This window comes from Pyrus communis, chromosome 15 (assembly GCF_041283825.1).
Source record: "Pyrus communis isolate YQ-2024b chromosome 15, ASM4128382v1, whole genome shotgun sequence".
Lineage (NCBI taxonomy): Eukaryota > Viridiplantae > Streptophyta > Magnoliopsida > Rosales > Rosaceae > Pyrus > Pyrus communis.
The window spans coordinates 37,308,909-37,330,736 of NC_142579.1; the positions used below are offsets into that span (position 1 = coordinate 37,308,909).

Consider the following 21,828-nt stretch of genomic DNA (forward strand, 5'->3'; position numbering starts at 1 on the left):
ACTTTTAAAATAAAACAATTTAAGTGATTTTTTAGACAAAAATTTTTTTGAACTTTCTTGCCATTTAAAAACGTTTATTGGGAGCTGAAAACGCTTTAGATTATTTTTAAACCACTTTCATATAGGTTTACAATCTATTAATATTGAATTACCGTGTTTTATTTGTTAATACTTAAAATTAATGCAAACTTATCGAGTACTCTTTAGAAAATGTGTAGTATATATATTGTTACCACCGCACACAAAAATTATGTCGTAAGTGGTCATTTACCACAGTAGTGAAAATGTGTTGAGTTCTTGTATAACGGCGTGGGTTCAAACCTCGTTGGTGGCTAATCTAACAAAATCTATCGTTTGACAAAAAAAATAAACATTGTATCTTTTCTTAAGGAATGGGGCAATCTTTACTACTTGCAACTTTAATCGTTTCAAACTAAACATTAATGTAGTGACTAGTCAATTGAGTCCTTCCCGATACATCGAGCTTCTTATTTTCAACGAAAACAAGTACTTTATATAATTACGTTATTACTAACTTATTATGAAACTTAATATATCATCTTTTTTTGTGTAAATAATATTATTTGTTAAACAAGTATTCTATAAAAGTCATCTTGCATATGATTACATATAAGACCACTTACGGATTCAATACTATGCGTAGTCATCGTGATTTTGCTTATCAATTAAGATCCATTAATTTTTTTTTCCAACTATCGACCTTTCCAATTGAGCGATGATCAGTCATCCTACATTTTGAAAATGCCATTTATACCCCTATGCTATTTGTGCACCAAAACGGACTAACCCTAATGAACAATGAATGAAAATAAAATCTTGAAAGTGAAAATAACTTAAAATAATTTTTTTATTTATTATGTATCATTCCTTGTATTTTTCTTCTACATGCATTATATCAGTTTTCCTTCACTTCTTCACCCTTGTTTCTTTTCATATATATTTTTCTCATATTGCAAGTACTAGAGGGGAAAACTAAAAAAAAAAGCGAAACGATTATCAAAAGAAACTTTAGTCATGTTATTGACTGTTGTGGTTCACTATAGCAAATTTGTAAATACTTATTCCATATTGCAAAAAAAATCATTCCCAAACAAATCCTCAGTGTGATAGAGTGTGGTTCACTTTTGCAAACTTGTAGACCTCCCTTGTAACTCCGCAACCTGGAGTTCCACATGAGGAACCAGGTTAACTATACATATACAAATCTGATCATATATGTGTTGTACTAGGATAGCACCAAACCACGCGGAACCAAATCAAGCTAACTCACAGAAAATATATCAAATGAAATGCAAGAACAATATAGAAAATAACACCAAGATTTTAACGAGGTTCCTCCACAGTCAGTGTAACTGGAGTACATCCTCGGAGCAGTAGGAGCTCACCCAATAATCCACTATCAACCAAATGGAAGTTTACAAAGTGTCGGCAATCTCACAACCCAAAAGCCCAATACACCCAATAGCTCTCACACACCAAAGAAACAAATAGAAAAAGAAATATAATGAATAATTTCTTCTCTATACATATAACTCAAAGTTATTACAACAACAACTACTCAGGTGGATGATTACTAACCAATTGAAGCAGCAACTTCTTCTTCTTTTTGGGCTCTCAGCAACTCTCTAATTTTGCTCCCAAAACTGAAATGAGCTCCCTCACTTTTCTCTACTCTCGGTGCTCTCACAAAAGGAATGCTTAAAAAACAAATGGTGCCCTTCCTGCTTTTTCTCTTCTCTCGGCTGCACCCTTCATTCCCTTTTAAAAACAACCAAATACAAATAAAATAATAAGGCTACTTGCTAGCCTTTTCCTTTTCTCCTCAAAACAAGGAAAGCAACAATGATTTTGTCCACCTTATTATTTTATTAGCCGAAAGTGGATGTGAGTTGGCCACTTGGCCACATAATCCAACAATCTCCACCTTGGCCAAGTTCCGAAAACGCCATGACAAGCCAAAATGCTCCAAAAACTCCTACTGCTCAACGCCTTCTTTATATAGGCAAAATGTGAGCCAAGTTCAAGCAATGAACAAACTTGGCTACACCAACAACCTTAGTCAACATATCAGCGGGGTTGTCTTTAGTTGGAATCTTTTGGAGAATGATTTCCCCTTCACCAACAACTTCACCAACAAAGTGATAACGCACATCTATGTGCTTGGTCCTCGCATGATGAACCTGATACTTAGCCAAATAAATGGCACTCTGACTATCACAATGTACATCCACCTGCTTCTGATCAACCCCCAAATCTCTAATCAGTCCATGTATCCAAATGGCCTCCTTTATAGCTTCAGCAACTGCCATATATTCAGCCTCTGTAGTAGACAAGGCAACAGATGATTGCAAAATGGACCTCCAACAAACTGGCCTTTTAGCCATAGTAAACACATAGTCTGTAGTAGACTTCCTTCCATCCAGATCACCTGCATAATCTGAATCAACATAACCAACAGAAAAATGACCAATACCAGAGTCATCCCTCTCAAAGCATAAACCAACATCTTGAGTACCATGGAGATACCTCAATATCCACTTAGCTGCTTGCCAGTGCTCTTTACCAGGATTATGCATATATCGACTCACTATGCCAACTGCATGAGCAATATCTGGTCTAGAGCATACCATTGCATACATCAAACTACCAACCAAATTTGCATATGGTATATTTTTCATTTGCAGCTTCTCCTTATCAGCTTTAGGACATTGTAGAGAACTCAATTTAAAATGAGGAGCCAAAAGGGGTACTAACCGGTTTAGTTGAATCATGAACTCCAAACTTCCGAATCAACTTCTCAAGGTATTGTCTTTGATTCAAACCAACCAGACCCTTCTCTCTGTCTCTAGTGATCTCCATGCCAAGGATCTTCTTTGCTTCACCAAGATCCTTCATTTCGAACTCATTCTTCATTTGATTCTTCAATTTATCAATCTCTTTGACATTATTTGAGGTAATCAACATATCATCAACATATATCAACAAATAAATGAAAGAGCCATCTTGCAACTTCTTGAAGTACACACAATGATCATATTGACTTCTAGAATAATTTTGGCCTCTCATAAATTTATCAAACCTCAAATACCATTGTCTTGGAGATTGCTTCAAGCCATAAAGTGATTTCTTCAACTTGAAAAACAAATTCTCTTTCCCTTTCACTTTATACCCATCCGGTTGACACATATAGATCTCTTCATTTAAATCACCATGTAGGAAAGCCGTCTTCACATCGAGTTGCACAAGCTCAAGATCATATTGTGCAACAAGAGCTAACATAATGCGAATTGAGTAGTGCTTCACAACTGGAGAAAAAATTTCATTGTAGTCAATGCCTTCCTTTTGTGCATACCCTTTAGCAACTAATCTTGCTTTGAATCTTACATTGTTTTTCTCATTAGCATTTTCTTTCTTGGCACACACCCATTTACAACCAATAGCTTTCTTACCTTTAGGCAATTTAGCTAACTCCCAAGTCTTGTTCTTCAAGAGAGAATTCATCTCATCACCCATGGCATTGCACCACTTCTCATTTTCCTCACTCTCAATGGCTTCCTCAAAATTGGATGGAATCTCATCAGTGATAATAGGAAAAGCAAAAGCAACATAGTCACTATACCGAGCTGGCTTGGTAATTTGTCTTTTTCCTCTGTTCTTGGCAATAGACTCTTGAGGTGAAACTTGCTCTTCAACTTGAATAGAATCTTCAAGTTCAACTTCTTCAACATCCTCATGGTCTCCCACTTCTTCACTTGTAGTGGCTTCGACATCAGCGGAAATAGGATTTGAAGTACTAGAGGCAACTTTCTCAAGCTCCACCTGTTGGACATCTTTCACATTCTTTTCAGAGTCTCTTAACATATTTTCTTCATCAAATGTCACATCTCTGCTGATTACAAGTTTCTTCATCTCCGGGCACCATAACCTGTAACCTTTGACACCACTACTAAAACCAAGAAAGATAGCCTTTTTGGCTCTAGGATCAAGTTTATTTTCAGTTACATGAAAATAAGCAGGTGAACCAAAAATACGAATATAATCATAATCAGTAGAAGGTTTTCCAGTCCATACCTCCATTGGCGTCTTACCCTGAACAGCAGCTGAGGGTAATCGGTTGATGATGTGACATGCATAAGTAACTGCCTCTACCCAAAACGACTTGCTCAAACCCGACTGAGACAACATGCATCTAACCTTCTCAAGCAAGGTTCGATTCAATCTTTCTGCAACTCCATTTTGTTGTGGAGTTCCCCGGACACTAAAATGTCTCACAATCCTTTCCTCTTTGCAAACTTTAAAGAAAGGGTCGGATGTGTATTCACCACCATTATCCGATCTCAAAATCTTAATCTTTCTCCCAGTCTGGTTCTCAACCATTTTCTTCCAACCCAAGAAAATGCTCAACACCTCACTCTTGTGCTTCATAGTGTAGACCCAAGACCTTCTTGAATAATCATCAACAAAGGTCACGAACCAATGTCTACCACTCAAAGAGGGAGTCTTTGTAGGACCCCAAACATCCGAATGCACATAATCAAGAATGCCCTTCGTCTAATGTACAGCAGTACCAAACTTCACTCTAGTTTGCTTCCCCAAGACACAATGCTCACAGAAATCAAGCTTACAAGTCGTGGCACCTTTTAGAAGACCTTGTTTCACAAGCCCTTGTAGAGCTTTCTCACCGGCATGGCCTAATCTCATATGCCACAATCTAGTAGTATCAGAATCGGATGTGCCCATATTTTATGAGACTACAGATGCTTCACCTGTCACAGTGCTTCCTTGCAATAAATACAAATGGCCACATCGAGGAGCTTTCATCACAACAAGTGCACCATAAGTCACCTTCAATGTCTGCCCATCTGAATGAAACCTGAAGCCCTTGGCTTCCAAAGTTCCCAAAGAAATAAGATTTTTCTTCAAATTCGGTACATACCGAACACCTGTCAACTCTTTAACCATGCCATCATGCAACTTCAAACGAACTGTACCAATCCCTTTTGTTGTGCAAGGATTGTCATCTCCCATGAACACAACACCGCCATCAAACTCTTTCAAGCTTGAAAACCAATCCTTGTGAGGAGTCATATGATGAGTACAACCCGTATCCAACACCCACTTAGTAGCACAATCAAATGATGAGGAAGTGGTTAAAGCAAAATCAGGAAAATCTGTTTCAACTTCAGCAACATTAGCTTCAGAACTTTCTTTACCTTTGGTCTTCAATTTAGGACAATCTTTCTTCCAATGGCCCTTATTACGACAAAAGGCACATTCATCCCTTTCCAAAGGTTTTCTACCTTTAGAGTTTCCTCTAGGTCGAGACTGTGATTTTTTCCTACTAGAAGATGATCTTCTCTCCGATGATCTACCTCTAACAAATAAAGCTTCCGAGGTACTATCATGATTTTTATCTCTATGCCTCATTTCATAATTCATCAAGGCATTTGACACATCTTCAAATTTCACAGTTTCTTTACCATGCATAATAGTGGTAACAAAATGCTCATAAGAGTCCGGCAAGGAATTCAACAATATTAAGGCCTTATCTTCATCCTTAATATCCTCATCTAAATTTAACAAGTCGACAATCAACTTATTAAAAGCATCAAGGTGTCTAATCATTTTTGTACCTTCTTTGTATTGGAAGCGGTAGAGCTTTTTCTTCAAGTGTAGCCGGTTCTCTGCACTCTTCGTCATATACTTGTCTTCCAATTTTTGCCACAACACACTTGCCAATGTCTCCCACATCTCAAAATACTTCTGAGTTTTTGCAAGGCACAACCGAATTGAAGAGCAAGCCCACAAATTTAATTTCTCCCATTCCGGCTTCGACATAGCTTTCGGCTTCTCTCCCAAAGCGGCAAGTAGATCTTGTTGAGCCAACACATCTTTGACCTCACATTGCCACATCCCAAAGTTGTTTGTGCCATCAAACTTTTCAACTTCGAACTTTGCGTTTTGCACCGTAGTTCTTGCAAATCCGGAGCTGCTTCCAAAAGAATTCTCATCTTGCCCGTCTGACATTTTTGGCAATTAGACAGTACCCAAGAGCAACCAGTGCTCTGATACCAATTGTTTTACTAGGATAACACCAAACCACGCGGAGGAACGGTTTTGGCGGTTTGAAGAGAAGAAAAAGAAGAAGGGAAGAAAAAGTGGTGAAACTGTGCTTGACCACACAATTGGAAAATTAGGGAAGAAATAAAAGAAGGGGGTCCAGAGAGACCCTTTTGAGAAAAGTGGTAAGAAGAAGAAAGGATCATGTTAGAAATTAAAAATTAAATTATTATTTTATAATAAAAATTAATAAAATTTTAATAAAATTGACTAGGCTATTTAGTTTTAGGGGTGGATATGCATTTGGCCTATTACTGTTTATTGGAGTCTATCACTATTCGTTGAATGAATTAAATGAGCTGAATGTTGGCGTATTTATTTTTAGGGGTGGAAAATTGCTCTTATGCACACAAGAAGTTGGTTGCCTGCCAGCTTTTTCACCCCAGGGGTTATTGTGTAATTCTGCAGCGGAGTAGCTCCTTTTTCCACCTCCGTCGTGATTGCTTGCTTTAATATTATTTCTTCCAAGCTTGGAGGTGGTGAAGTCAATCATCGACTCTAGAGAGGTGGCACAATATTTTTCTTCGGCTCTCATGGCCACCCCTTCACAATATTGGATGGTTCTTTCATTATGTCGGCTTCCAAAGACCCCGGTTTCACTGAAAATTGGTTAAGAATTTCTGCCAATTTGCTTGAACCGAAGGGGATGGACTCTGCGGTCTTGCAGGACAGGAAAGTTTCTCTGGTTGAATTTCCGGATAAGCGATAATTCATTGTTGTGCCAGGATGAATGTCCTTCTCCAAGAAGAAAAGTACTCGAGTTGGGTCTTCAAGTGTTAGATTTTCAGCAGCATCTTTGTAAGTCTTTACTTTTTCAGCTGCATCTTGCTTGTAGCCGAACATTTTGCTTTCAGTTGAATCATCCCGGTAAAGATTTTGAATGTTAGTTGCAACATCTGCAACTTGGTTGTGAACGATAACACCCCCTTTGCCAATAGTAATGAAGTCCGCGGATTTACCAACATAAATGGACAACAAGATATGTTAGCCAAACTTTTCATACGATGGTTGTTATTTTTGGGTAGCTAGCTTGTCAAAATCATTAAGGGAAAACGTAATTTATTCTACTTTTTATAATCAAAATGGTATTTGAGATTAACATAACTCCTCACCTTTATCTTAATAATGAGAATTAGTAGAAGTAATTTTTGAGTTTGTCCAATAAGGAGTTATATAAATCATAAAAACCATTTTAAGTAAAAAACTTCTCTTTTTATTTTTATTTTTTTTTAACTCAATTACTTTATCATATGAACATGAAAAATCGAAGTTAAAAATAGATTTAGAAATCCCGAAGAATACTCTTCAAAAACCGCAACTTCATTTTAAGCAAAGGCAAATAAATTCAAAATGGAATTCTTCAAACTATACAAAGTAGAAATTAACAAGAGCTACATGCGAACACTGCAAGAAAAAAGGGAAATAGCCACGGAGCCAGGTGATTGTTTCTGGGGTAGCTATTCCTACAAGCGTGACAAACAGTATGTCATAATTTTTTACTTTTTGGTGCGATTTTTTAACTTTTTGTCACGTATTTAACAATCACTAGGCTAGCAACAGCCAAGCTTGTTCCGTGGTTGTTGCCTCATTTTCTTCTCGTGCGAAAGTGAAAACCTGTGTAAATCACAAGGACGATTGGTTGTGGAAATGAGTTCTTGAAGCCAATCTGAGGTTGTACATATATGCTAACCGCGCTGGGCTAGTTGACTGATAGCTTTCGGCATTGGTGTGTTTGGCAGGACGGAATTCCAGTAAAGCTGAGGTGACAAAGGTAAAGCAGCATGGACTCCCACCAGTGTGAGCTGCAACTAAACTCGCACAATTAGCAAAAACATAAGAGCGCAAATTAACCAGTCACAGGGAGGATTCAAAATTACAGCGCTTACTTACAGTTAGAAAAGCAAAGAATCTGGAGAGAAGGAACCCCATAAAGACTCAACTTTTGCAACACAAATGAAAATTACTGGATGAAACAAGAAAACTCAAGAGAGATATGGTAAACAATAGCATATGGGTTCAATCTTTATAGGGAAGTAAGAAGGTGGACTACCAAATTTGTTGGGATTAGGTGTAAAACATGCAGACCTTGCCATTGCCTGGTGTGAAGCTCTCATTATTTTGTCGGCCTACCTGTCAACAGAAAAACTTTGTGGGGAAACCCCGGAAAGCAAGAGCATGCAGTAGCCTGAAATTTTCTTTAATTTTGAAGCATGCAATAGTGGCCTGATTTTTTTTCAATTTGTATTTTTGTGGTAAGGTTTTTTGTGGATTTTTATTTGTACAAATGAAACTTCCCTTTGTTATGAGGTGTCCCTTGGTTTAGGATTTTAGCTTCTTGGCATTCTCTTGCTTTGATTAGATCGTAAAGAAATTGAGGTTACATTTCCTTATAAGCAAATACAGAATTCGTTAAATATCTAACATGTGATTCACACTCTCAACATACTCAACACCCTCCCTCTTCTAAGACAAAAGAGATGTAACCTGTGTATCATGCATATAGTAGCACCACAATTCAATACTGAACCAATGGACAGTTGGCACCGCAGAGTCAAAGCATATATAACTATTACTGAATGTTGTAGAGCACGTCCACTATAGCATGCTTTTGGTACAAGTCCACACGATAGCATGCTTTCATTTATGAGTTTATACATAGGTTGAAATACATAGTGACAATAAGAAGTAATCGACAGTCGATTTAATTTCAAACTGTTGCCACTCAAACTATGCTAATTAAGCTGATCACATCATCATATGTAGAACTGAAGGTTTGATCAGTCAAATCATGTAGATTTCTGGTTTGGAACCCAGACAACATGATCACTGGGAAGGAAATGGCAGACCGGAACAGTTCCCGGCTTGACTTTGAGGACTTGGAAGGCCAAATGTTTAGGGTTCCAATCTGATGTGTCTGTGTGGCAGACTGCTACTGCCTTAACATTCACCCCATCAGCACCTTTAAGGGGCACCACATAAGCTCTGGTTGTTTTCGTTGCATGGCAGTAAAAAACAGCATAGGGATAGTTCTGCTTGTGACACACGACGGACTTATCCGCCGCCAACTTCTTCACTCCAGAAGCTATTGTGTACTTCTGCAGAGTGGCTCCTTTCCCGGCTTCTGTCGAAATTGCTTGAACATTTTCTCCTCCAAGCTTGGAAGTGCTGAAGTCAATCATGGACTCCAAAGAGGTAGCACAATATTTCTCCTCTCCTCTAATGGCTGGATTCTCGCACTCTTGAATCGTACCAGTGATTATATCCGCTTCCACAGAACCCGATTTCACTGAAAATTGGTTGAAGATTTCTGGCAGCTTGTTCGACGAAAATGGGATGGATTCCGCAGTTTCGCGCGGCACGAAGGTTTGTGTGTTTGAATTCGTGGTGAAGTGCAATTTCATTGTTGTTCCAGGACGCATGTCTTTCTCCAAGAAGAAAATAGCGACGTTTGGGTCTTGATGGAGTTGGGTTTCCGTGGCTGCATACTTGTATACAAAAGGGCTTTCTCCTGGTTTTACTCCAACATACACGTGCTTTCCCTTGGGCCCTGTGTTTACGGACACTCCTCCTTTGCCAACACCAACGTTGGTTCCCTTGCCGGTGTTCACCCCAACACCGCCTTTGCCTCCTACGTTCACCTTAGTGCCGCCGCCTGGCTTTCCTTTTCCGGCTTCCACGTGCACTCCGCCCTTCCCGACGTTTACATTGGTGCCTCCAGGCTTTCCCTTTCCAGCGTCCACATGCACTCCGGTACCCTTCCCAACATCGACATGGGTGCCTCCGGGCTTTCCTTTTCCAGCATCAACGTTGACACCACCCTTTCCTACTGCAACAGAGGTGCTCTTATCTTCTGTGAAATCTGCAAATTAGCAAACATAAATATAGAACAAGTGAGAAGAGGTAGAACATCAAAATTATTAAGCTAAAATTTGTGAGAATATTCGGATCATATATAGAAAATATGGGGATTCACTGTTAAGATCATATATCTAAAACTAAAAGTGCAGTCAAGTTTATCGGCACATATTCATAATTTTGAAGTCAAATTATATTTTCAACAACATAAAATCATATAGCTAAGTGCCATTAAGTTTATCAGCAGATACGCACAATTGTGAAGTCAAATTATTGAAGGTATTAAGAACGCATCAACCACTTGATTTCAGAAATTTCAGTTAATTACACAAGAGAAAAGTTTATAAAAAGTTGACTGATTGTTTTGAAATTGACTTCTTATATTTTGGCTTTTTTTTACACATGTGAGAAAATAAGTACATGTATACCAAGACCACAATCCAATGATCAATGAGAACATTTAAGCTATTCCATCCCTTCATCTTTTATAATACTAAATTGTTGCTATTACAATGGATTATATCACTTTTAGAGAATATTTAGATGCATTTCTTACATGTATACGATGGTTAAACTCGTCAGCGAGAGTGTCAGTAATGGTGTTAATTTTGTATGTCTAAATAGAATTATTGTCTAAGGAATACACAATATATGAGCTTCTCTGAGACTCTAATACTAACCTGCAGGCTGGAGAAGTTCACTGATAGCTTTTGGCATTTTTGAGTTTGGCAAGACAGAGTTCCAGTAAAGTTGAGGTGGTAGAGCAGCATGGCATGCCACCAGTGTGAGCTGCAAATTAACAATATTTAAACCCTCATCAGCACGGAAGCAAACGCAAATCAACTGAAATCAAAAAGTAATATATCAAAATTAGAAAGCTTACAGTTAGAAAAGCAAGGATGTGAGGGAGACAGAACCCCATTGAGACTGAAAATATTGGAACAGAAAGCTAATGGATGAAGAAAGAAAGTAACTCAGAGCTAGTGAATGTGGTAACAATAGCAAATAGATTCCACATTTATAGAGGAAAATGTACCATGTACTGAAAGTTGATGGGTCCATAAGTAAGACTTCCACCAGCATGTCGACTACTCAATTACGTCAACTGCCCCAGGCTCACTCACTTAATTTCATTGATACTTAATTTCATGGATATCGATTAGGACACGTGCAGGCCATGTAGGGACTCAAGACAATGCAGCTGCATGAGAGTGAACAAGAAACAATATGAGTTGGTTTTTTATCGCAAGATGTCTCGACACATCTAATTAAGATGATTTTATTTTAATCGAAAGTCAATTAATGTAATTTTTAAACATAGGTGCTTGAATTCAGTGCAGTCTCTAGATATGGATGATATTGATCTATAGCATTTTTATTTAATAACTGCATTGAAATTTTTTTAATTTTAATGATCATCTTGATTTGATATGTCAATTTCAAGATCATTTGTGACAAAAATTGTTATAAGATAGGATATACATGTGAGTGTGTGAGTGCGTGCAAACTCTGAAAACAAATAGGTGCATAGCTTGGACTGGTCATTGGTTTGTACTTTAAGTTAATTCAATGAGAGACAGTTGATAAAATTTTAAGGTCTCTGTAACTCTATTAGGTGGTATTATAGGATCAGTTTACGTAAAAGTGTTAAGCTTTTTAATTAGAGCATGTTAAAAATTTTAATAAAAATTTTACTTTTAAAATAAAACAATTTAAGTGATTTTTTAAACAAAAAAAAAATTGAACTTTCTTGTCATTTAAAAACGTTTATTGGGAGCTGAAAACGATTTAGAGTATTTTTAAACCACTTTCATAAAGGCTTACAATCTATTAATATTGAATTACATGTTTTATTTGTTAATACTTAAAATTAATGCAAACTTATCAAGTACTCTTTAGAAAATGTGTAGTATATATATTGTTACCACCACACACAAACATTATGTCGCAAGTGGTCATTTGCCACAGTAGTGAAAAGGTATTGAGCCCTTGCATAACAGCATGGGTTCGAACTTTGTTGGTAGTTAATCTAACATTTAATCTAACAAAATTTTTCGTTTGACAAAAAAAACAAACATTATATCTTTTCTTAGAGGAATGGGGCCATCTTTACTACTTGGGACTTTAATCGTTTCAAACTAAACAACCAACTGCCCCATTTATTAGGGTTTAGTAGGAGTTGCATGTCGTCTTCTTTTCTCATTAATTTTTGGTGGCTTCGACCAGTTATTTTCTCTTCTGTTTGTTCTCATGTCCCTTTCCATATTCGGAAAAGTGATGTGAATTGGTGCCCACGTTAGCTTGTGAATAAGTAACGTGAATTTGTTGCACACGTTAGTTTTGGCAAGAACTTATTTGGTCTTAATTTCATTTACCAAGTTCAGAAGTTAATCGAGATGGTTGGAGAAAGTATGTTATATCTCACTACGTACAATCTTTGTTTTGCAGAAGCTTCTGAAGGTTTCTTTTGGGGCAAATCCCACCAACTCCCCCCATGGTGGGACAAACACAAAGAAAAAAAATGAAAACTTTGATAATATCATGGAACTTGGATACTGTGTTTGGTTTTTTCCTTTGATGTCCCCTACTTGGCACAAGGTACATTGAAGGAAACTTTAACGAAAAACTTCCAGTACTGTTCATTTTAACGAAAAACCACATTTGTACACTAAAAGGTCAATCTTGGTACTATTCAATTTACATTTTATTTTGTTCTTATCGTTAAAACTCAAAGTTTTCAAACTTTTTTCATTAGTTTTTCTTACTTTAAACCCATGTAATTTTTTTTCCTGTTTAAATAGAGTTAATTACTTTGGAGATATACCTTTGGTTAAATGTCTACTCACACCCCAAAAAGATGATATGGGATCTACCTATGACCTACGTGAGCCCGTTCCCCTTTTGTGGCGTGACCAGCGGTCACCGACAACTATCGGTCTGTCGGTCATCGTCGACAACGTTAAACAGTGACCGACTGATTTAGCATTCCTAGAGCCTATTTTAGTTTGTTGTGCGGAAATGGAAATGGAAATGGAAATGGTAGGCGGTAAACGGTGACAGAGGAAAGCTGCCGTGATGTGAAGAACGCAATTCCAATTCCCAACCCAAATGGGATCATAAGTCACAAAGAAATAAAGATGACATGACATGACTTTTATTTGATTATTTACTATGTAACTATGGCATGAATTTTATAAGGATCGATGCATGTTAGGACAACGTAGAGATCAAAAGCCAACCAGTGTTTGGCCAAATGAAGGATTCTTATAGCGTAATGGTCTTTGACGAAACCTATTATAATCACTGTTTTCTTTTCATTTTGTTTTTGCATTTGCTTGATAATATAGGTCTAAAAAATAGAGTCGGTTTTCGGGAACCAAAGGTCTTATGTGGCCCTAATCATTTGGAGTCTAAATTTTCTGCACTCAAATACCCCTATGTCCCCTTTAAATATGCGATATGTGTCCATCACTTACTAATATTAGCTATGTTAATTTTTCAGTTCGCATTAACCCATGTTATTTCCTCTTTTATCTACTAAATTTTTTTAGAAAATAATTGCAAAATGCAAATGACGCTTGGACTCTTCCAATTACCTTTGTCGCGACTCTCCTTCTCCCTCGCTTTGGCTTCCAAAATTATCAAGATCAAAATCTGGGCTCCATGGTTCAGTGCTTGGACATGAAGATTGAGAATTTCGAAATCCAGCTTGGATTAGTTTAATCAAGACCAAAATCAGGACAAAAGCCGTGAAAAAAAAAAACAAAAAAAACAAAAAAAGCCATAAACAAAAGCTGCATCTATGTCAATTCATTCACATATAAAATAAGAACAAATTACTTACAGAGGGAGACTGATAATTTTAGCAGATAACAGGGGTCAACGCTAACTGAAAAATTAACAGAGATAATATTAGTGAGTGGGTGGACACGTGTCGCATATTTAGATGGGTCACAGAGGGGTCGTAGGGATATTTGGGTGCATAAAATATGGACTCCTAAATTTGAAGGGCTTCCAAAAAAATTTACCATTTAATTTTTATATGTAATAATGCTATATATTAAAAAATTTACTTTCATTAGCATTTTAAAATTTCATTGTGCACTCTTCATAAGTGTAAATTGTTTTCTTTTTAATTATAAAATTTGGAGTGCCTATAACACCCTATAAAACGCTTTTTTTTTTTCAAATTTTATTATATAATAAATGCTATATATTCAAGTGAAACTTTAAAGTTACAGTTTTTGAAGTTTTATTTCTTGTTTGGTTGTTTAAGATTTGACTGCTTTTGATTATTTAGTGAATGTATGTTTGTAACTCTTTTTACTTATTATTTAATGACGTTTGTAAACTTACAATTAATGAGTCCTAAAGTTTATTTTGATTTAAGTTATTGCTTTCTAGCATCAACACATTATCTTACTTAAAAAAAATTAAAAAAAAAATTAAAAACTATCTTAAAGTGTGACAACCCGTTCCAAATTTTACGTTTTTATTTTATTTTAAAAGCGTGAATTTACTAAATTGCCCTAGAGGCAAGGACTTTGACTTCCGTTGACCATCGACTTGAGAGATGTGGGACTTATTCTTTAAGCATATCCTCGTAGTACTCTTTGGTACGAACGTATAGGCGAAAGCCGTTTGCGCGTCCGGATTATAACGGTATAGTTACGAACGTTCGAAATTGGTTATTCAAGGTTTAGTGTGTATTTAAATTAAACCCCCACTTTGTGGGGGAAGCCCAAAATCAGAAACGGAGGGAGGAAAGAAAAGAAGAAAAAAAAAAAAAAAAAAAAAAAAAAAAACACAGGGAAGAGAGCTTCCCGTGCACCCATACCCGCGCCACCACGAGACCACCTTCCAAGGCCGATTCCGGCCAACTCCGGTGGAGTTTTTCGATGCCACCACCACCATCTTGAAGCTCTCATTCCCCTCTACAAAACCCACCCAAGAACCACCTTGATTGACCATGGTATGAGACGGTTTGAGGCCACGAAAGTTGACGAAAATCAATGGTGCTCCGGCCACCCTTTTCGATTTTCCGGCCAATCGGCAAAGCAATGGCCGATGCCACCACTTGGGCTTTGTAGCCCACAATCCCAGGAGCAAAACCCAACCAACCTTGACCCCGTTGGACCACCGTAGACGACGAATCGACGTCGGGAAGTTTTAGGCATCCGCCGGCTTCGTGGGCAAAATTGACCATCTTCCGTCCACTTTTGGACTTCGTGGCAGGTATGAAAGTTGCTCCACTCACTGAGATCTTCATTTCTGTGAAGTTTGAGAATTTTTGGAAATAGTTGGATTTTCCGGCGAGTCGGGGCGGCCGACCGCCACCCGCGGCGGCGCGTGCGGCGGCGCGTGCGGCAGTGGGCCGCCAATGCTATTTTTAGGCTATGTCAAATGTCTTGAATTCAGTTTTGTCATTTGAATGACGTAGGTTGATAGTTGGAACCTAAATTCATTACGATACGTTACTTGATGAAAATGTGAATCGATGATCCGACCGTTGGATCGTCACCAAAATGGGATATATTATAATACGTAATATTTAAAGATTATAGGAATTTACAGATCGGGAATCCGACTTACGGATCTTCCTGAATTGGATTTGTAAGTTAGTAAAATAAATGTTCATGGCCACTTGTTTTAGGCAATTGGCGGAGATCTGACCGTTGGATCGTAATGAAATTTTAGTATGTTATTCTTGAAACATATTGTGGATCGTTGGGAGTTGCGGATTGGAAATCTGATATGCGGATCTTCCGGGTCAAGTTATACAGGGTTGTAAACCCTACCGTCGATCTTTGATCGACGGTTGACTTGTGGTCAATGGGTATCAAACTATATTAGAATGTCGTTGAGGTTGTGTTTTATGTGAATTACGTACTCTTCGGATAAGAGTTCTGAGATGTGATTTGATAATTGGTCACAGGGACCAATCATTCAGGACGCCTCGATGTGTGCGCTAGAGAATCATAGCGTGGACTCCAAGTAAGTGGATCTTTTCCTTTTTATCGTACATATTATTGAGAGTTCTATCGACACTTTTAAATTGATTAGGTATATTACTTTCATATATAATTATTGTGAATGCTTGAAGTACGATATGAACTACGAATGGCTTGATCCCTATTTAGGGTACGTAGGCAGTGTAACAAGACGTTAGATGCAGCCATAAAATATTTGAGACCAAAGCCTTGCTTGGGAAATTGAGTAAGGCGAAGGAAATTGGTAAAGGCAAGTTTTAGTTTTATGAATTAGTTAGCTAAATTAGTGTTAATTGGGTCGTCATGGATAATTATCCCTGAAAATAAATAGTTTGGGAGTAATGCGTTATTGATTGTACACTTCTCACTGTATTGTTTATAATTGAACATGCTACGACATGTTTGAGTATTAGATTGCATCATAGTATATCAATATGTATATTACTTGCATATAATTATTGGGAATGCTTTCAAGTGCAAAGGTGAACTCAGGACACCCAGGTAAGTTTAGGTGAGTTTATGGTACTAGTTGAATCGATTTCGTTATAGCATGACTACAGTTATGTGTTAGGCAACTTCGATACTGTCGTACTGGTTGCCATGAGTTGCACATGTTATATTGAGATGCTTAGAGAGCTCATAACCTGCACCCCCGGTGTTAGTGCTCCCGCCCAGAGTAGGGCACAGTCCTTCACGTGATGTTCACCTCCCGCACCACACGCTCATCTTGGATCCAAGTTAGGTGCATAGGCCTGTCGTACAGACCACATTAGGTGGTTCCGACTCGTAGGTGACCCGCGATTATTCGCCCAGTTTTCACGTGATCGTAGCACTTGAGCTTATTTATTTACACCCAGTCCTGTCGTACAGACCACTTTAGGTGGTTCCGACTCGTGTGCAGGTATACTTATTGAGCTATATGCTAGCTAGGATTGATGAGATATGGATAAGTCGTACAGGTCACTAGAGGTGACTCCGACTTATATGCTAGCCAGGATTGATGAGATAGGGATAAGTCGTACAGGTCACTATAGGTGACTCCGACTTATATGCTAGCCAGGATTGATGAGATATGGATAAGTCGTACAGGTCACTAGAGGTGACTTCGACTTATATGCTAGCCAGGATTGATGAGATATGGATAAGGATTGATGAGATATGGATAAGTCGTACAGGTCACTAGAGGTGACTCCGACTTATATGCTAGCCAGGATTGATAAGATATGGATAAGTCGTACAGGTCACTAGAGGTGACTCCGACTTATATGCTAGCCATGATTGATGAGATACGAATAAGTTGTACATGTCATTTTAGATGACTCTGACTGATATATCACTTTGTATTGATTTAGTTCATTTGGCCTACTTATTAATGTATGGTGGAGTTAATGGCAAACCGTGGTTTTGGTCATTTCTGAGTATGGTTTGGATATATGTATATATGTTGTACTGTCTTATGGAAAACGATACGGGTTTTACATTAGGGCATTACTTTTAGAGAGGTAATAACTTTGGGAAGCTTGGTTTTATTGCTTACTCACACCTTCTGTTTGGTGCCCTCCAGGTTTTAGCTGCTGAGTTTGTATCGACAACAATATGTGGTGAATCTTAGTATTAATGGATATTTTTGAGGGTATGATTCTTACCCATACTACTGTACCTTACTTATGCTCTGACATCGTGTGTGAAATGGGTTCGCTCTCACTCGTAGCGCACTCTGGTACTTAGACACTTTTAGATTCAAATTTATTCACTTTTTGTACACTATCACATTTTATGGCTTCGTCACCTTCCAGGTGTCGGCCAGCACAGTTCGATTCAGGGTCCAAGTGGACTTTCTGGGTTGGGGTGTGTCATAAAGGGGCCCTTTTATAAATTTCATACAGAGCTTCTAAAATCTCATAAACGGCCTTGCTAAAATACTACTAATATTTTTCTTCTTGATAAAGGTATCTATATTTTATGTTCCTCTACTCCAAGGTAACAACCTAATTCACCTTGCGCGGGGTAAAATTGAGAAATTTAGAAGAAAAAAAAACTTGAGACTCTCCCAAGTTTTATATTTGTATGTTGTAAACAAACAATATTATCTACACTAAATGGGATGGGGTGGCCTAAGCCTCATAATGTGCTAGCAATAATGTGGTTCACGTATTAAACTATTTTCTTGGTTTCCATTTTTCTAGAACTGTCATAGGGTTAGTTAAGTTGTTCCATAGTAAAAATTGACAATTCTAGAAAAATTAAAATGGAGGACAAAAGTGTTTTGAGCCCCTAAAAACTACATTTTTCCAAAGAATAATGTTAGGGAGATCAAATTTTTTTAAACCAAATTTGTAAACTAAATGATGTGGTTGGAGATGATTGGATTATAAATTAAGTGTTGTTTAATGTGCTTGTTTCTTATTAGTGACACATCATTTGGTTTAAAAAATTTAGTCTCCCAAGAATTACTCTTTTCCAAATTTCCCAACAATATTGGCTTTTTGAAGTTACAAAAAAAAAAAAGGTTGTTATTTGTCAAAAGAAAATTGTTGGGTTTCTTGATATTTCCAAAATGAACAAAAGAATTCTCAATCTCATGTTATGGGCTTTGGATGAATATAAACATACGTGAATCCACTACCTCAATTTTTGCCAAAGAGTCATGGTTTGAGCCTTAAGCATATGTAGGAGCTTTGTATCCAATATATATTTATGGGCCAATCAAGTAATTTACCCTAGATTAGGCACTCATTACATTTATGGGCTTGTTGTCTTTGTGGTCATTAGAAAGCAAAATATTTGCTATAATCTCGACAAAACCTTAATCCCGACAACCAAAACTTTGCAAAATAAAAATAGAACAGTTCGATCTGAAAGATTATGAATCATACATGAAAACATTAGATGAAATTACATAATTCAAATATTCTGCATTTATTTTGTATGTGGTCTTTATGTGACATTTATTGTTGGCTGATACGTGTTAATAAATGTAACACTCCTTAATTTATTATCATAAATTTATCACATATCAATTAATGATAGATACCACACATAAAATAAGTACAAAATACTTGATCTGTAATTCCAAGTCATGGTTTAGTTTTGTAAAACTTATGTCGGCTGCCCTTTTTAATTTGTGACATTCCTTTTTACTTTAAATAACAAACTTCAAGTCCTACAGCCCATAGTCTGTACGGTGGGCTAGCGCACCACTATCTTCCTTTACTTTCTTTGTTTTTTTTTTTTTTTTTTACTTTCTCGCATCTTGGCAAACAAGCAATTTTCAGGTGTTTTGATCTAAGAGCCTCCTTTCGGACCTTTCCCCACTAACGTGCCTTTTATTATAGCCTTTATTAAGGCATTCTTGTTGAATAATTAGCAAGTAAAACTTTGGTGGGGTGTGTCATCCACTAATTAGAAGATTTTGGTTTTCTTTTTGGTTAAGACTCATGAAATTAGTCAAATCCCTTGTGGGGTTTTTGTTGTTTGTCAAAGCAAAACATTGGTGGGGCGGTTTGCATATTGAGCAATTGTTCTCTTGAGGAAATGTTGTGGAGATAATTGTGATGATGTTAATTTGAATCCTAATCAATGTGGACAGCTTGAGCATGTCATGAAAGCAATTCTTGTACTAAGGGTTGGTTTGGTATTGCTGTGCTTTGAAATAAAATTGTTTCTGCTGTACTGTGAGGATAAGTAGATGTGAAATAAAGTAGCAGAGTGTTTGCTAAACTTTTTTGTAAAAGTGCCTTTGAAAAAAAAAAAAAACAGTATTATAGTGTTTGATAAACTTTTGTGTAAAACAGATGTGAAATAAAAAGCTGGTTTTTCAAAGCTAGGTTTTGCAGCTTTGTGTTTTTGACTTTTTTTTTCACCCCAAACTATGAAAAAAAAACTGAAGTTGAATGTTTACTAAACATAAAAAAGTTGGGAGTTTTTTTTTATAACCACTTTTTCAGAATCAACTAAGTACCAAACTAGGGCTATGAAATTGAAAAGAAGCCATTTGTGTAGAAAGGTGATTCCCCTAGGCTATTAGTAATAGTAATTAAGATTTGGTGATCTTAATTTTTATTTCTCCTTTCTACTTTTCATAAATAGTAAATGACAAGAACATTGTGCCAAAATGGAAGGTTAGATCATTAGTGACATTTTATTTTGTTTGAATTCAAAAGAGATTGGTTTTAAAGAATGGTGGCAATTCCTCGATCGCAAGGTTTCTTTTCCTTTTCTTTTTGGTTTTCTTAATGGAGAGTTTTGATAAGTTTTGCATGTTAAGAGAATCTTATTGGCCTAAATAGTCATTAGCCTTAATTAGTGTTGTCTTAACATACACACAACAAGCTTATCTATGTATAGGTTGAGCATAACTCGACTCTGCCAATAACCTTTCCTCTATGTGCTTATGCCCTAATATAATGTTTTTGTTAGAGACCGACGCAGTACACTCAACGTCATTTAAAAATTCAGTTGGTTTAAATCGAGAAAATTATAGAAGTTACGTAGCCAAAGCATTATTTCATTTGATTCGAGTGAAAGCATATAAAAATTAAACCTTCATATTCAAAACCGCATATATAATTGACCACTCAAAGGTTCTTTCACACAAACAAATGTCATATGATATGCATCCCAGAGGCACAGTAATCCTATGGAGAAAAAGAAGAAGGATTCTCTACCCTTCTATTCTCATCCCCTCCTTTCACATATTATTTTTTATCTTATTATCTCTATAAAAAAAATGAATATAAGATGTTGACATGGCTTAACCGTGACCGTTCAAATAGGAAGCTATGGAATGGTAGAGAACCCTCATCGGGAGAAAAAAAGTTTAAATGCATTATATGCTCCTTGCTACTGTAGCACTTGATATTTTGGTCACTACAAAAGGAAACGAATCTAATCACACAGAAAAAGAGACGAGGAAAAAAACAATACAGAATAGTAGTACTATATAATTTTGTGCATAGAAGCTAATTATACTAGATCATTAGTTCCAATTCCATCCAAATTATTTGATGTTACATTTTATATAATATATGTTTTATTAGTGAGGCTATTGCAAAGCATTCATGTACATTAAATGATTGGTTTAGTATCATCCCAGAGCCATCAGCTAGCTAGTTGTTTTCTAGGGAATAAGCATCTTTCAGATAATCCACCATATAGTTGCATACCCTTTCGAAATTAGAGGAAAGCTTGGCTGCTTAAAAATAGGAAAAATTAGTCTCGATTCTTAGTTTCTAATATTCATTGACTAAGATCTTATCAGTTTTTAAATTATGATCAAAGTTTCTAGCATTAATATATTAATGAATTACATGAAAGTTACATAATTTTTATAATAAAAAAATTAGTAATTGATTTAGAGTTTTAATACTCACACCCTTATTAAACTCCTAATTAATTTTCAATTCAAGCATTTTCCAAATATAAAAAACAAAAATAGAATAAGTTTGTAACCATTTCAATTTTTTAATCTTATATGTCACATCCTGACCAAGGCCCCTACCACATCTCGAGCTAGACTCCACCGTAGCATGATATTGTCCGCTTTGGGCCCCGACCACGCCCTCACGGTTTTGTTTCTGGGAACTCACATAAGAACTTCACAGGAGGTCACCCATCTTGGGAATGCTCTTACGCGAACTCACTTAACTTCGGAGTTCTGATGGAACCCGAAGCCAGTGAGCTTCCGAAAGATCTCGTGCTAGGTAGAGATGAGAATATACATATAAGGCTTACATGATCCACTCCCCTGGACGATGTGGGATGTCACATTATATGTATCGATTCTTAAATATACCAATTCGTTAAAAATGTACCCATTTTTTATATAAAATTTCATTCAATC

At 36.8% G+C, this 21,828-nt stretch overlaps 1 protein-coding gene, 1 long non-coding RNA gene and 1 pseudogene across 3 annotated transcripts; 1 reads left to right on the forward strand and 2 right to left on the reverse strand.

The window, feature by feature from the left end:
• Window positions 1–6,427: 6,427 nt before the first annotated feature.
• On the reverse strand, window positions 6,428–8,545 carry LOC137729433 (BURP domain protein RD22-like; annotated as a pseudogene). Its single transcript, XR_015956157.1, has 4 exons — window positions 8,032–8,545; window positions 7,832–7,943; window positions 7,739–7,755; window positions 6,428–7,107 (listed from the first exon to the last, which is right to left on the reverse strand). The product of XR_015956157.1 is annotated as a BURP domain protein RD22-like (transcript).
• Window positions 8,546–8,689: 144 nt separating this feature from the next.
• LOC137729181 (BURP domain protein RD22-like) lies at window positions 8,690–11,038 on the reverse strand. Its single transcript, XM_068468037.2, has 3 exons — window positions 10,880–11,038; window positions 10,677–10,785; window positions 8,690–10,000 (listed from the first exon to the last, which is right to left on the reverse strand). Exons 1-3 carry the CDS (start codon window positions 10,916–10,918, stop codon window positions 8,928–8,930), a joined length of 1,221 nt encoding a protein of 406 aa, XP_068324138.2. The 5' UTR covers window positions 10,919–11,038; the 3' UTR covers window positions 8,690–8,927.
• A 3,686-nt stretch (window positions 11,039–14,724) lies between these two features.
• Window positions 14,725–17,758, forward strand: LOC148690975 (uncharacterized). Its single transcript, XR_015956540.1, has 3 exons — window positions 14,725–15,231; window positions 15,932–15,990; window positions 17,551–17,758. It is a non-coding gene; the product is annotated as an uncharacterized LOC148690975 (long non-coding RNA).
• Window positions 17,759–21,828: the final 4,070 nt, after the last annotated feature.

What these genes read in the sequence shown, in the direction of transcription:
- LOC137729181 (XM_068468037.2), bottom strand. Translation starts at nt 10,918, where the DNA reads ATGGGGTTCTGTCTCCCTCACATCCTTGCTTTTCTAACT. An exon ending in ACATCCTTGCTTTTCTAACT is followed by an intron (nt 10,786 to 10,879) that starts GTAAGCTTTCTA and finishes GTTAATTTGCAG; the next exon opens with CTCACACTGGTGGCATGCCA. An exon ending in TGAACTTCTCCAGCCTGCAG is followed by an intron (nt 10,001 to 10,676) that starts GTTAGTATTAGA and finishes GCTAATTTGCAG; the next exon opens with ATTTCACAGAAGATAAGAGC.